At 41.3% G+C, this 17,602-nt stretch overlaps 1 protein-coding gene across 1 annotated transcript in view; it reads right to left on the reverse strand.

The window, feature by feature from the left end:
* LOC135477761 (zinc finger CCCH domain-containing protein 13-like) overlaps positions 1 to 17,602 on the reverse strand; it is a 102,712-nt gene that overhangs the window by 19,062 nt on the left and 66,048 nt on the right. Inside the window, exon 2 of the mRNA XM_064757964.1 lies at positions 8,080 to 8,361. Within this exon, the coding sequence (XP_064614034.1) occupies positions 8,080 to 8,361 (282 nt within the window). The remainder of the gene's footprint in view (positions 1 to 8,079; positions 8,362 to 17,602) is intronic.

Genomic DNA, 17,602 nt, shown 5'->3' on the forward strand with positions numbered 1-17,602 from the left:
AAACTGTTCCCATATTGTCAACCATGGTGGAGATTTTGGGGTAAAAATGTGGTGAAATTCTCACAGATATAACCAGGGGGTCGGATTAGAAAGGGCATCACGGATGCTCAGTATAAAGGGGTCGAAATGTGGATAAATAAATGTTGACTAATCAAAAAGTTTCTGAATTATCCAAAAATATCTGATCATTGAATACATCGATAATTAACCCTCTGATATGATCATATCCAACTGGTAACAATTAACTACCCCCCCCCCCCCCCTCCGACAGCTTATGCACCATTCCATGTGCTCGATGATTTACATCACTGGCCTCACTGCAAATTTTAACAGAAATCCCAAACAACGCCAAAATTCACTCACAGATCACTGGGTAACTGTGGTGAAGCGTCGCAATAAAAAAAAATACATTTAACAAATATCTTACCAATTATAAATCTTTGTAATAATATGTTTGTGATATATGACCAGTCCACAATTAATTTTTCATATACTTACATGTTAACGTTTGACCTCACAGTACTGTCCCCTAAAAATCTGAGCCCCGAACGTCCCCGGTTTGATAACCGTAGTCCCCGTGAAACAACTCCAGTCAAGATCATGATGGGGGTTGACGGATGAAATTTTTCACAAACTTGACAAACAGGTGGTTGGCGTCGAACTCATCCACAGACTCGAACTTTTCACTACTTTAGCCAGTGTGCAATAGACTCTATTTTTTGAAATACATAAAAATTATACCTAGAATAAACATATACCTTTCTCTTTAAAGTTAACGCAGTAGAGCGAAATATGTCTTTACGGCGTATACAAATTGTACAGAAAAGGAACTGATTTGTGCAAGATTCACTTCATCAGTAGAGTGATGACGCGGATTTACTCTTTACAGATTAGACCACCCACATAATGGGTAAAATGAATATCTCCTGTACACACGTACAGTCACGTGTTAAAATTCCGATGAAAATTAACATAGCACATAACCCCTTTGGAAAATAGCAGCAGAGATTGATACTGAACCGGTGACTAACTGAGCCCTGCTTCGGGGTAAAGTTCTCAAGCGAGAAAAAGCGCCTGATTGACGTGTCCGTTTCACTAGCCAGCACTGTTGGTGTACATGTATTCGCTGAGAAAATATTATGACTTTAATAGATATATAGATGTTGAAAAAATTCAATGTTTTTATCAGCAGTACACTCTTGTATAAATCTTTGAATTCTGTTTTTACTAACTGGATTTGAACAGACAGAGTCTGCATGAGTGAATCGCAGCAATAAACGTTGATTTGGCTGATAAAAATGGCGGGTAAACACAAGATCGAGAAACCTGCGTTTAGAACAATAGCTGCCCCAAAATCAAACAACACAGTGACTTTCCATAAATGTTCAGAGAAGATTGAGCCTGAGCATTATGGAAATTAGGGGTTATTATTAAACTTGGTTCTTTTCCACTCCTTTTCGCAGTATCGCGTCTGGATAGACCAGAATTAGTGTCCGCTTGTCATATACTTATAGGGACACTTCCATCTATTCTTACAGTATCAGTTCCTCCTTTATCGAGTTAGTCCCCTGGAGATACGGTTATAATTGACGTGTATCGATGGTTCTGGTTACCCCCGTGGGTTGGGGATCCAAGTAGAACGGCTTATGTCAGTCATACTAGGAGGGAGGGTGTTGGAGTTGGCAACGGATCGGTTTAGAGGTGCTTATTATTGGCCATTATTGACCATCTTCAGTCAGGTTTATCTGGCCTGAGGGAGGTACAGGGGCTATGAAGCTGATTCCATTATGACAATTTTCCCCCGACCCAGAGCTTTACGTTATAGTTCCTCAGCTCTACCATTACCATTGCTACGCGTAAATGTATCTTTCTGCAACACGAAACCATGACAGTCACAACGGATCTAGTGTCACTAAAGTGGAATCTGTTTTCTGGCACAATGCCGATTATGAGGCGTTCTTATACACGAGTGGAGGGCCTGTTTCGTAAGCGACGCGATCGGGGTCATTCCTCAGTTAAAACAGGCCTCAGACTGCCAAATTCGTTTTGGATTAATTTGATTGATAGTGTTAAAAGTCGTATTTAAGGATATCACATTCAGGCGACGTAGTTCAGTGGCATGGGTTAAGAAAACCAAGGGTGGGAATGACGTATTAGGGCCTAACATCACATTGGCAGTATTCCAGCCATATTGCGGCGTTCCAACCAGGGTAGGTTGGAAGTCAAACGAAATTTTTGTTTGACCACCAAATTAGATGACCCCACAAGTGGTCAGTTTTCCCAAACATACTTCACGTTAAGTCGCAGTTAGCTAAGTGTACTTCATACCCCTACAACATCTGTGGTGGTAGTTCATGGCTTACGTAGCTAAGAGCATTTGTGAAACTAATCTCTGTGCCGTTGATCGCTTAGTGACAGCAAGGCCAGTAGAAACACAGGGGTTTGACAATTCCATCCACGAGGCCCTGATTAATTAAACACCCTTGTGTCCTTAAAACTGGCAATCTTGAATATGTCTGGCCTGACGCTCAAGGGCAATACAAAGTACATGTAGTCTGTGTATGGGTCGATCTCGTCAGCGTAAAGGAGGGACAGGCCAAGTGCAGGCCGAAACGGTCAACGTAAAGAAGGTATAGAGTAAGTACAGGTCGATCTGGTCAGCGTAAAAGAGGGATAAGCCAAGTACAGGTCGATATGGTCAGCGTAAAAGAGGAATAAGCCAAGTACAGGTCGATCTGGTCAGCGTAAAGGAGAGATAGTGTAAGTACAGGTCAATCTGGTCAGCGTAAAAGAGGGATAGGACAAGTACAGGTCGATCTCGTCAGCGTAAAGGATTGGTAGGACAAGTACAGGTCGATCTGGCCAGTGTAAAGGAGAGATATTCCAAGTACAGATCGATCTGGTCAGCGTAAAGGGGGGATAGGCCAAGTACAGGTCGATATGGTCAGCGTAAAGAAGGGATAGATTAAGTACAGATCGATCTGGTCAGCGTGAAAGAGGGACAGACCAAGTACAGGTCGATATGGTCAGTGTAAAGGAGGGATAGTCTAAGTACAGGTCGATCTCGTCAGCGTAAAGTAGGGACAGACCAAGTACAGGTCGATCTGGTCAGCGTAAAAGAGGGATAGGACAAGTACAGATCGATCTCGTCAGCGTAAAGGATGGATAGGACAAGTACAGGTCGATCTGGCCAGTGTAAAGGAGAGATATTCCAAGTACAGATCGAACTGGTCAGCGTAAAGGGGGGATAGGCCAAGTACAGGTCGATATGGTCAGTGTAAAGGAGGGAGCATCTCCTAGTTGTGGTCACTGACATGCGAAAACAAAGGCGTCGCGTCAGTTTCGACAGCTGAAGCGTGTCTACTCAGGTATCCGCGATAAAGGATTAACGAAAACGATACTAAAAAAAGAAGCTGAAGGACTCGAAACTGTTCCCATATTGTCACCATGGTGGAGATTTTTGAGTAAAAATGTGGTGAAATTCTCACAGATATAACAAGGGGTCGGATTATAAAAGGCATCACGGATGCTCAGTATAAAGGGGTCTAAATGTGGATCAATAAATGGTGACTAATCAAAAAGTTTCTGAATTATCCAAAAATATCTGATCATTGAATACATCGACAATTAACCCTCTGATATGATCATATCCAACTGGTAACAATTAACTACCCCCCGACAGCTCATGCACCATTTCATGTGCTCGATGATTTACATCACTGGCCTCACTGCAAATTTTAACAGAAATCCCAAACAACGCCAAAATTCACTCACAGATCACTGGGTGACTGTGGTGAAGCATCGCAATAAAAAAAAAACACTTAACAAATATCTTACCAATTTTAAATCATTTTAAATCAGCCACAGCAGCTCCGTGTGTTGCAATGTGTTTGTGATATATGACCAGTCCACAATTAATTTTTCATATACTTACATGTTAACGTTTGACCTCACAGTACTGTCCCTAAAAATCTGAGCCCCGAACGTCCCCGGTCTAATAACCCTAGTCCCCGTGAAACAACTCCAGTCAAGATCATGATGGGGGTTGACGGATGAAATTTTTCACAAACTTGACAAACAGGGGATTAGCGTCGAACTCATCCCCAGACTCGAACTTTTCACTACTTTAGCTAATGTGCAATAAACTCTATTTTTTGAAATACATAAAAATTATACCTAGAATAAACATATACATTTCTCTTTAAAGTTAACGCGGTAGAGCGAAATATGTCTATACGGCGTATACAAATTGTACAGGCCAAGTACAGGTCGATATGGTCAGCGTAAAGAAGGGATAGATTAAGTACAGATCGATCTGGTCAGAGTCAAGGAGGGACAGACCAAGTACAGGTCGATATGGTCAGTGTAAAGGAGGGATATTCTAAGTACAGATCGATCTGGTCAGTGTAAAGGAGGGATAGACGAAGTACAGATCGATCTGGTCAGCGTGAAAGAGGGACAGACCAAGTACAGGTCGATATGGTCAGTGTAAAGGAGGGATAGTCTAAGTACAGATCGATCTCGTCAGCGTAAAGGAGGGATAGACTAAGTACAGATCGATCTGGTCAGCGTGAAAGAGGGACAGACCAAGTACAGGTCGATATGGTCAGTGTAAAGGAGGGACAGTCAAAGTACAGTCGCTTTGGTCAGCGTGAAGGAGGGATATCCCATCCCTGTTTTGTGGTGTATGACTCAGATATCCCATTCTGAATTGTGGTGTATGATTCAGATATCTCAATCTCGCTAAAGGTGTATTAGTCAGATCTCCCATCCTGTTTTGTGGTGTATGACTCAAGATATTCCATTCTGGTTTATGGTGTATGAGTCACATATTCCATCCTGTTTTATGGTGTATGACTCAGATATCCCATTCTAGTTTGTGGTGTATGACTCAGATATCCCACCCTCGTTTTGCGGGGTATGATTGAGATATCCCATCCCTGTTTTTTGGTGTATAACTTAGATATCCTATTGTGTTTTGTGGTGTATGACTCAGATATCCCACCTTTGGTTTGTGGTGTATGACTCAGATATCTCATTCTGATTTGTGGTGTATGACTCAGATATCTTATTCTGATTTGTGGTGTATGGCTCAGATATCCCATTGTGGTTTGTGGTGTATGACTCAAATATTCCACCCCTGTTTTTGTGGGATATGACTCAGATATCCCACCCCTGTTTTGTGGTGTATGACTCAGATATTCCATTCTGGTTTGTGGTGTATGACTTACATGTCCCACCCCTCTTTAGGGGTGTATGATCCAGATATCCCACCCCTGTTTTGTAGTGTACGACTCAGATGTCCTATTGTGTTTTGCGATGTGCAACTCAGATATCCCATTGTGGTTATTGGGGTATGACTCAGATATCCCACCCTTGGTTTGTGATGTACAACTCAGATATCCCATTGTGGTTTGTGGGGTATGACTCAGATATCCCATTGTGGTTTGTGGGGATGACTCAGATATCCCATTGTGGTTTGTGGTGTATGGCTCAGATATCCCACCCTTGGTTTGTGATGTACAACTCAGATATCCCATTGTGGTTTGTTGGTTATGACTCAGATATCCCATTGTGGTTTGTGGGGATGACTCAGATATCCCATTGTGGTTTGTGGTGTATGACTCAGATATTCCATCCTGGTTTGTGGTGGATGACTTACATGTCCCACCCCTGTTTATGGGTGTATGACTCAGATATCCCATTCGTGGTTTGTGGTGTATGACTCAGATATCCCATCCCTGTTTTGTGTTGCATGACTCAGATAACCCATTCCGGTTTGTGGTGTATAACTCAGGTATCCCACCCTTGGTTTGTGGTGTATGACTCAGATGGCCTATTCTGATTTGTGGTGTATGAGTGAGATATCCTATCCTAATTGCACAGTATAGAATTCCTATTTAACTTCTGCAAGTACCCTTAACCATCTGAGTGAAAATAAGTTAAAAAAATACAAATAAATAAATAAAAAGGAAGGAAAAGTAACCTAGATGACTTGTGTCTCTATAAATAGCTCATTTCCATAAAAGTTCTCGTCAATCGAAGCCAATCGATACCTGATCAATGAGGTGGCAGGCCAGAAATCTATCTTGTGCTGATGCTTTTAGGGTTTTCAGTCATGAGTTTTGTCGAGAACCTATCAAGTGACACTACGGGGCACTAGGGGACATAACTGGACACAAGAAGTTAACTTAAGACATCAGTTTCCTGCATACACAAAACTGTGGGAAATATAATTAAGACGTACGGCATGGAGACTAAACCCAGAACAGCGACAACAGGGTGATAGCTGGCAAACGGTCACTTACATCCAGTGAAATACGGCCTCTTGTCAATTTACTTCAGCTAAGCTTTTATTCTAACTGTTTACACAAATGCTTAAACAGTAGAAAAATTACCAGCCCCTAGCATCATGGCTTAAGCAATGTTAGGTAAGAACAATGTAGTGATGTTAATTGCAATATATTAGACGTCACTGGGGGTGAATTACTCAAAATGCTGTGTTGTCACCATACCTATATACAATCACATTAAAACAATGGAAAGAGACTAGTCGTTGAGTACGACGCTAAACAGGTATAAAACAAACAAGTAAAAGGTTCAAGGCCTATCAGACAAAAACCAGACCCACCTATAATAAAATAGAAGAAAATAAAAGAAAAAAGGAAGATTATTGGACACTAGGGAGAATTAGAGGTTTGCTGGGGACATTGCTTTTCTGTATTGATAAAACTGTGTAAAATTGTTGAATGAGGCTTCAAACAGCTATCAAACACATAAAAAAAGCACACTTCAGAGCGTGTTGGACGGATACTACCTCCCTGAAGCATAAACGTGAATCATCCCACCAAATGACGTCTGATGTAATTAGAGTAGGAATGATTACAGATGGAGCTTTATTATTCTTAAATGTCAAATTAACATTTTCGTTTCAGCGGAAGAAATCCCATGCTCTCATACATGGTTAAGGGGGATAAGGTTTTCCAACAAAGCAACGTTTGTTTCACATAACGATGGTAATAAACTGTGCAATACGTAATGCTATACCTTTGGCTTTACCACTGTAATCTGCCTGTAACCACATAATTATCTGGACAAGCCCCTAGCCGATCCTACAGCAAGCTCATGGGCCTAATAATCACGCACCTGCTCCTTAACCCGGACACCTTACCTTACACTGTAAAAAAACCCTGCCCCCAAAATCACATATTTAGATTCTGAGTTATGAAGGAGAAGTATAATAAATAATAAGTGCTTAATAACGACGGTGATAAATTAACAAAAAATATTTAAATTAGGCTTCTTTGGGATAAAATGAAGAATTTTGAAAGTAGTGATTTCTCGATGAGTGAAGTTACGAGGCAAACTTCCCAATCCGAATAGAATTAATAGGTTCGCGGCTCTCGCGCCTGAGTAGTTAATGACTCAGGAGCCTCTCACCAGTGAGATAGATGTGAGTTCCAGTCTAAATCATGATGTAGTTAAAGACGTACAGCCTAGAGAGTAATACCAGAGCAACGACGACAGTTTGATCATTTGCAAATGGCCACACGTCGCAGGTGACATACGACCTCTTGTCACTTTACCACAGTCATGGTTTTATTCTAACTGTTCATGCAAATACTTAAAATGTACACGTTTTCTAGCACTATGGCTTAAGCAGAATTAGGTAAAAAAAAGAGAATGAGGATTTCCTCTCATGTCGTACCTGGGAAATTTTGCCAACAACCTGCTGATGGTCGTTGGTTTATTCAGAGATCTGTACCATTTCCTCCCAGCATATTGCTGCATGGCCGTCGTCGTATTAGTGAACTCGTGAAACACATCGAATAACTAGATAAATAATAATCTAGGTTGCTTGTAAAGTACGATCTGATGTATGCAATTGCAAGCCATACTGGTGAAAGACAAGTGTTCTTCACCGAACCTAAGACTAACGGCCACACGAGCGCAGTCCACAAGTCACAAAACTTCTCGTTTTACAGTGCACCATTGAAGTACCCCATCCCAATTTTGTTTTTGACTCAGGTATCCGACCCCTGTTTTGTAGGCTCCTATATTCATACTCCCCAGTTTTACTTTCGACTCAGGTATCCGACCAGAGTTTTGTAATGTACGACTCGGGTATTCCTCCGCCTCAGTTTTGTAGTGTACTATCTCTCGATCTAAGTCGATCCCTCTCTCTCGATCTGAGTCCATCCCTCCTCTCTCTCTCTCTCTCTCTCTCTCTCTCTCTCTCTCTCTCTCTCTCTCTCTCTCTCTCCCTCTCTCTCTCTCTCTCTCTCTCTCTCTCTCTCTCTCTCTCTCTCTTTCGATCTCGATCTTTGATCTCTCGATCTCGACTACGTAGGTTATGAACAGCTTTACAAGAGAGAGAGAGAGAGATAGACAGGGAAATGGATAATAGTCGAATCTTCTTGACAAATCAGATGTGTTTGCTGCACATACGGCGATCAGGTTTACGGGTGGGGGAAACTAGACTGTTAAGAGCAATGAAAACCATCGTCAGCTATGCCTGGTAAATCTGTGGACTTAGTGTAAAGCCACAAGGGAAAAGCTTAAGCTGGATTCGCTCTTGCTACCTGGATGGTCAGAGGCCGATCGTTTGCATTACCCATATTTATCAAACGTCTTCAGCCTCAAGTTAAAAACTCAAACACAGCTACAATTAGTTTTTCTCTGGAAAATTTATACACCGATTACCGCCAGGACAATGCATCAACCAAAATTTGAACTTTTTCCTGTTCTGAGCTTGGATTTTTAACCACTGGCAATTTATGAATGAAGTGTTAAGTTCCTTAATAAGTACGACCACAGCAGATCAACTGTCTAGCTGACTAAATATGAATTGAACACAGCCAGTAAAGAAATAAGCAAAAAAGGTGTCTGAGGTAAAAGACACATTCTAATATGAACCAAACCTAATGTCTGGGCTGAGACGGAGACCCTTACATTTCATCTTTTGCATTTTTTTTCTAGTTTGAGGAGTCAAAATTGGAATGACACCTTTCACACGTGGCATAGAGAGAGCTTTCCGATTAAATCGATCATTTTGTCAATCATTGTGGACTTTCCTTGTTCTACAGCGTGATGAAACATGTTTTTCCCGAAATCTCTGTGTACAGGTTTGATATCTTGAATGTTCCCACCTTCAAAAACGCGAGGAAATTCTTCAAACAGATGTAGATGGCCAGCCAACGGCAAAAGCCTAGCGATGCGTCTTGAACCAGCGGCTGTTATGGGCAATGGTCAAGCATGGTAAAATAGGCTATGCTTTAGAATTCCTCCAGTAGAAGTACGGCCTTCTACAGTGCATACTGAGGCATAAATTAATCCATGATCTTAGCGTCTAATTTGTGTCAGTAAAAAGGAATTTCAATTAAAATTACTACGCAAGCAACATGATGAAAAGCGCCTAATCGGTGTCGTAATAAACTGTTGGATAAATACAGACGCTGAGCCAAAAAAAGTCTTTGATCGTGTCTCATATCGACCAAGGCCAATATGATGAAGGCGTTGCTGTTTTTACAGGGTGATATGAAATTACTTCCGTTTAGGTTTGGTCGCTTTCAGCAGGCAGACTTATTAAATATGGCTGTTTATCCAACCGCCTTGTCGTTGTGGGGAATTGTGTTGACAGGCCATCAAGTGCTATCTGATATAGTTATTCTTGTTCACCGATTTTATTACCGCACTCGTTCAAGGAGCCCTCTAGCGAAACCTTATGTTGTTATACAGCGCCACCTGGTGCCAGTGGCATGAAATCAGATGGACAAGAAGTGTTTCCACAATCGTGGAACGTTTTGGGTTCTGCTTTTAGAAATTTGGTCTGAAATAATTGGGAGAAAATACAATGCACAGAAAAATGTTCATTAGATCGTTTTGTGAAGGGCGTCAACACCTGGTAGTGTGGCAGCGTTAGAGAAACACAGCCAGACATTATACAAGCACAATCAAGAGTTTAAATACAAATACACTATTACTTCATTTATCTGTTGACTTAATTGGTGCTGTCGAGAATGTCCGCGATATTATCAGGAAGAACAATGAAGAAACCATGAGACGGGACAAAGATACGAAATAATCAGATAAAGAGACAAAATGATGAGACGAATATGTGAAGTGACACGACAAAGATATGAAATCGAAGGAAGATACGTCGCAGCCTGCCATCGTGTCATTGGGCAATGGTACAATGGAACGATGTTACGATGTGTAAATGGACACCACCGTAAACCAGTATGGACCAATCGCGTTTTCAGCATTTAAAATCATATCTATATTTGATAATTTAGTTAACGATGATTGCAATATGTATGTATGATGTATGCTTGGGGTTTAACGACCTATACTTAGCAATTTTTCAGACATATGACGATGAGGACGTAGGTGTGTATACACACACAGTGTCATCTTGTAGCAGGGCGAGTCCATGACACTAAAATTCCGCTGCCACTGAAGTATCATGTCGAAGACACCAGGCATGACACCACACCAAGTCACCGATGCATTGGCCTTGGTTTCCTTTGTCTAACCGCTCAGTACTCAGCGCCAAGCGAGGAAACAACATGTGCCATGTTAAAGTCTTTGACAAAGGCAATATATTCGTCTAACATAAGCTGTGTTTCTGTCTGAATACCCGCTTTAAGGTGAATGAAAAAATGTTTTATTTTGTTTTAATTTGATGTTTCTCGTGCATTCTCGTTCGGCTGCGGTGAGATGGTCATGTTTAATTTTATTGCTGCTTGCCTGAGCTAGGTTACCGTGAGCGTGAATGTCACAAAGAATCAACTGTTTCCTTGTATGCATGTATGTGTGCTTCGGATTTTACGTCGGACTTCACAAGTTTTCAGTCATATGACAACAAAGATTCATTGGGTGTATGTATATGGACTTCTTGTGGCAGGGCGAGTCCATATGATGACGAGGAGTCATTAGGTATGTGTACATATACCGTGACTTCATGTGGCAGGGCGAGTCCATGCTGCCAAGGTAATATTACACGGGAACCGGGCCATCATGTCCTGTTTCCTCTCAGTGCTGAGCGCCATATAAGGCAGCAACAAGTTCCATTTATAAAGATCACAGGTCTCAAGATATTGAAGCGGACACTCAAACCATCGGGCTACCGAAGCCCGCTCTAAGGCGCTCAAAAGTACAGTTGAAATGAAAGGTGCCTTTCCCGTGCAAATCAGACATATTTACTCACACTCCTTACAGCTCATGCGTTACTCTCTGCCTTTCACTTTATATCACCACCACCAGTAGCAACTTTTGTACAGAAATCTTGAACGACGCCGAGGTCACTGGGGTGACGGTGATGAGGCAGGAAATGATATTAGAAAACACAAACAATCCGTCTCAACTTTTGTCTCTAATAATGCTTTATACACATGCATTCATTTTATCATTTTTAATTCCTTTATTGAGTTTGTACAATATGATTCTAACTAACACCTAAAACAATTTTATTGATTAATGCTGATTAGATAGTTCCGCGGGGGGAGACAAGTGGTGAAGCTAAGCCAAGACAAGCCTACGTGCATCTCACAGTCTCCAAACGTCAAGCTTGTCTGTTGGCGAAACTGATGTAAAGTAAAAGGTAGAGGGCGACGCATGCGTTGTAAGGAGTATTGTATTCATTTTGGATTCCCCCCGAATAGCCATTATCAAAACTTGTGTCTGTTAGTTGTGAATTTGGCCGTCGGTTATTGCCACAAGCCGGCTATTAACTGTATTACACCTAACACTGGTCACAGGGTGGCGTAACCTGCTGTTTGCTTTCATCTCTTGTTACAAACCAGCCATATAATATTCTGCTATGGAGTTTTCTTACCTGTGGCAGTCAGTATGTTCATGTAAGATGTAGTTCAGCAGATTTAGGAGAATGTACATTTCAACGAAGATCAAGGCAGGCATGCCAGGCCTCATATCGCTGGAAGCCATTCGCGCACCGTGTGTTCCAGTTTGACAGACATTAACCATATCAGTTGTTTTTGTAGTCACAGTACTAGAGTAAGTTATCAACGTCACCAGTGTTACGGAAGGAAGGTGTCGTTCCGTTGAGCACAAATGGCATTGTTATTTCTCTGGATTCGGGCGACCGTTGTTCTCCAGTGACACTGAGAGAATTTGTCCGATGTGGGATACAGCTGAAAACGCGTTATGAAACAAACGGATTTCTGACATTCAAAACGTTATGTAAATCAGAATTAAAATATCAGATATAAATATGAATGTCTGCTTGGGGTTCTACGTTGTATGTATGCTTTGTTTTTTTTTACGTCGAACTTAATAATTTTTCAGACTTATGACTACGAGGAGTCATTAGCTGTGTACATACACAGTATCTTCTTGGGGCAGGGCGAGTCCATGCCGTCGAAGTGCTGCCGTCATACAAGTATCATGCCGAAGACACCAGCCATGACACCTCACCCAGTCACATTATTCTAACACCGGGCCAGTCAGTCCTGTTCCTTGCTCTAATCTCTCAGTGTTGAGCGCCAAGCTAGGCAACAACAAATATCATTTTTAAAGTCTTTGGTATGATCCGACCCAAAGTGTGATCGCAGATCTCCGACTTTCAGATGGACTCTCTACCCATTAGGTCACCGAAGCGGTCGGGTTCTACCTTGTGCTTAACAATATTTCACATTACGATAAGGAGTGTACATGTACTGTGTCTTCTTGTGACTGAGCGTGTCCATACCGCCAAAGTGCTGTCGTCTCTGATGTATCAATCCAAAGACACCAGACATGACACCCCACCCGTTCACATTTTACTGATATCGTGTCAACCAGTCTTGGACCCGCTTTGCACAAAAGGATTGTAGTTACAATCGATTGTAGACCCTACAGTTGAGTTTACGATAGATTGTATAGGCAATTTACACCGTTTGCCTAAGAGACCTGTAAACGATTGTGAGTTTTAAAAGTTACAAACGCGATCGTTAGCCAAATTTGACCGTGCATAGGTGGCCTGTATAAATAGACAATGTACCCGTCAATAATATATCTTGCCTTCATTTTCAAAAGAGCCTCTACATCATAATGATTCAGTAGCTAACAACAACAACTTGTGAAAAAATGCTCGTAACATCATTTTGAGACAGTTGCCTTGGATATCTTTGTAAACGGAGACAAATAAAGCACTAGGTAACAGTCTACATAAGGGACGTATTTTTACTTACCGTTGTATTAATTGTATACAACTATCGTAGCTTACAGTCTCTTCGTGCAAGAGGACGTCGACTGTAAGATAAGGCTATGATTGGGCTCTTAGTGATTTACAATCAACTTAAGCTTACGATCCCTTTGTGCATGCGGCCCCTGTTTCGGTGCTCTTACATCTGTACTGAGATCGTTCAACCTTTGCATGAGTCGTCTTTCCCTGTATTTTTAGGTTTATCTGGACATGAATAACCTTATTGCAATAACTGGTGTACACAGGATGGTATTATTGTGAGGCAGCACTATACATATGTCCCATTTGCTATAGGCTTGTTATTTCCCAGGAACCTCTCACAAATGTGGTCGCTGTGATTTCAAGTCCAGCTCATGCTGGCTTCCTCTGGATGTCATGCCTTGAATATTGAAAACTGTCGAGTACTTCTTTTTGTGTGCTAGCAGATTTATGTGCCAGATTTACGTCTTACACATTCGTCTTGACAATGGTACTTTCAAGCTGTTTTGAACATGTTTAACGACTTAGAACGTCATTTCTTTGTATACTAGAGGTATACGAATGTCGGACATGGCGCTTAGATCCAAACTGAACGCTTCATTTAAAACTCTTACCCCACACAGTATTTGGCGGGTCAACCTTCCCTAGTCAGTACACTCACTGTTCGATAAACTTTGATATACATTCCTTAGTTTCAATGTGATTATATACTAAATTTCAGGGAAACTCAGCATTCTGAGTAATTCTTGATCAGCGAGGTCTAATAAATCAGCTAATTTTGCTTAAGCCATGGTGCTAGGGGGCGTGTAATTTTTCTGCTGTTTAAACATTGACGCAAAAATCTAGAATAAAGCCCATCAGTGACAGAGGGGGCCGTTTTTCACCCGTTGTGAGTGTCCATTTGTCATCTATCACACTGTCGTCGGCGCACTGGTTCTACTCTCTATGTTATATGTCTTTTATTATATTAGATTTAGAAGGCACTCCCCGTGGGACTGAAACATCTGAGCACAACTGGGATACATACTTTGATATACACAATTTTTATACTAGAACGAGCTGGACACTGATTTCATTCATTCATTCGTCTAGAACAATTCTTGAAAACTGTCGATAGCTTCTCTTTACGTGATTCCGTTTTAATTTTGTACTTTATATACTTTTTTAGCTTTTTAGGGGTTTAAAAATTGGTCTGGCGATTATTGACAAATTTTGATTATTTTGATTATATACCGCTGGTATACAAATGTCTGTCTTGATGCATAGACTCTTAGGGCTTTCGGAGTACAGCTTAGTTCAAATCGGGGTCATTCTTAAAAATGTATGTTATTCACGTCGTATATTTTGTTCACAAATACGATTCCGTTTGACTTTTTTCCGTAACCTGAAGCATTTGTGTCAAGAGTAACCACTACCACTCAAGTGCGCAATATGTACTTGTCCCTGAGGAGATGAAGTGTATTTCTCAGGCCCTGATCCCTTTGAGTGTCTCAAGACTGCTATATAAAACCCAACATTCAGCATGAAAGTGCATTTCATCTTTTCACTAAAGACCAAGTAGAAGTTTGTCTTATCGATTCTGGAATGTGGGTGCAGTATGTAAAATCAGTTATTTTTCAACATAAATGAAAAAATGAAAAATTAACTCAGACATTTGACTGGTATTATAACCAAATCCCAGGAAGTCATATTTAGTAGCCGTTCCCGATACAATATGAGGTGTCGCTAACCAGATCGGAGGTAAAACCAATAATTCCGCCACCCCATGTAAGCATGATCCCTCTTTGTTTTGGGCTGCTCACACCTTGGTACTTGTGAAAGGGCCCTCACCAAGGGGTTGGGGAGGGAGGTGCGGCTGATTTGCTGGGCACAATTGCTCTAACGTGTATTAACAGTAAAGACCGGTGTTACCTTTGGTCTGGACGAAAGTCTCACTGGTTTTGTGTTAGTGCGATTGGCACTAAGATTTAAGCCTGGCCTGACTTTTAATACACTTTCGAACAACCGGTCCCTTGGTATTTTATCAGATCTAGTTAGTGACAGGTCAGCATACGGAGCGGCTACTTGCTCTGTCTTCAGAGCAAGAATGGTATTACTTCAAATCTATTTAGAAATACGTCCGTACATGGGACGGCTGTTATGAATATGACTTTGATCGTACTCACACTAAAATTAAAACGAATTTCTTACAATCTTAATATATACATGGGTGGAGTTCTTATTTAATTCTGGCCTCTTAGTAATCCAAATACAGATGCCTTTCTACAACAGGCGACAAACCATAATGGTTTTCTCTTGAAGACATTAGAGTTGTTTTATTAAATCAAAAATTTAATGTTCCTCCAGATAAATTTCTGGGCCTCAGTTTTCCTTTTTTCTGTTTTAAGCAGAAGCGGTTTGTTGATGTAACATATTTATCATACTTTGTTTGACACGCGGATTCTGATAAATAATAAAAGTTTTGGGCTTCAGTTTTGTTGTTTTTTGAAGCAAAAGTGGTTTGCCGAAGCAACATATTTATCATATTTTGTTTGACAAGCCTTTTTTCCCTAAACGCTCCTTGTAACAAATAAATAACTACTTAAGCAATTTACTGCACTTTGGAAGTTACGTGAAACCGGGCTCTGTTCTAAAACAGATGTTGAGCTGTAGGCCTGCAACGCTCAAGGGTATTACACCAAAACCTGTTTCACTTTCCGGAAAATAGTAAATTTTTGGAAAATCATTTATTGACTCTCTTTTCGTACATAGACTTGAAATCTACATGAGGAAAGTAACACCACCAATAGATCAACTGGTAGGACAAGCCCATGGAGACATAATCTAAGCCCAAAGGCACTAAAAACGGCTTGAATACTGTCATTATGGTGTTAAACCCCAGTAATTTATTTGTTAAAGGAGCAGCTTTCCAGTGTTTAGACTAGCAGTAGCTAGCGGGAATTTCCTTTTTGCTTATGTTGGTAGAGCGCTGGACCTCGGCTGCTAAGACCCGAGTTCGAATACTGATACGATCCACGAAGTTAAATTCTTCAAACATTACACCGGTGCAATTACAACGATAGGTTCCAAGAAGCGTGGGTCTGTGGACCTGTGAACGTGAGCGTATCTTGGAAGAGACGAAAGATTTAAGTGGGGAGGAGTGTAACAGGAACAGCTTTCCAGTGTTTACATAGCAGTAGCTAGCGGGAATTTCCGTTTAGCTCAGTTGGTAGAGCGCTGGACCTCGGCTGCTGACAACCTGACTTTCAATCTTGATATGACCCACGAAGTTAAATCCTTCAACCATTACACATTCATTCATAATTTCGTGTACCACTCCAAATCAATAATTCCAAAACAACAGGCGGGAAGTACCACCTCACAAAGGAACTACTATATAATAATAGTTAATAGTGAATGAGGCTTGTGACATGTAAGAGAGAAGCTGTTATCAGTTTTCAGTCATGCAGGGAAGACAATCGATATTCTATACATGCTATCCGAATCGAATTTCAAACGCGTATTCCGTGAGTAATTCCAGATATCTCTTTGGTTGCAACTGTTCTTAAATGCGCCATGCTGCCGTAATAAACATGGATGCTTATACGGCCCCTTTCTGTTTTGTTTATCATTTAGTCTTGTTTTAGTTAAGTCTTAATCATACGACAACGCATCAGGATTGCCAAAATCACTGCAAAAACAAACATAACTGACCCGTGCCTCATAGATTTACGTCCCGCAGGTCTGGTTCTGGGTTAGGACTTTGAGAAAGGGAAACGCCAAAAGGGATTCAATGAAAAACCAATCTAGATCAATTTGTTTGATAGCCGACGATGCCGCTTTTCTTATTTGGGTCTTTGAATTGAAATAAGGACTCACAAATGGCACTCAGAGTGCGCCGATTTGCCCTTTGTAGACACCGTTTGATGGCGAGATTATCACTTTGTAACTCGTCTCAGTGCTTTTCCTGAGGAGCGATCGGATCAAACCGGCGTTACCCGCCCTGCGGGAGGTAGCTGACATATCCCGTGAATTTAATCTACCATTACCGAGGCACCAACTACAGCGCTGTCATTTTCTTCGTTCGTCACATTTGCATGGGAATCATGTTTGCCACTTCCGCAGTTCTCCTCGCCAACGTTGAATAGCTGTCAATACGAGCGGAATCTAGCCGCGGAAGCTGTCGGCTTTCGCAGCAAGCAGACACAGAAACCCTACACAACCTCGTCGTCTGATTTGATCTTTTTCCATAAGGAAGTCGACGTGCCGGTATGCGAAGCCTCTATTAGTAGCCACTCAAATATCGAAAATCAGTTGACCAGTGCTCTTTTCACACAGTCAAAACATACTCTTGGTTATCTGTCACAGAACTTGCTTTAAGGCATGAATGGCTAGGCAGTGACAGAATTTCCCTAGGATACAATTCCACGGGTATTGTAC

Source organism: Liolophura sinensis, chromosome 11 (assembly GCF_032854445.1).
Source record: "Liolophura sinensis isolate JHLJ2023 chromosome 11, CUHK_Ljap_v2, whole genome shotgun sequence".
NCBI classification, from domain to species: domain Eukaryota; kingdom Metazoa; phylum Mollusca; class Polyplacophora; order Chitonida; family Chitonidae; genus Liolophura; species Liolophura sinensis.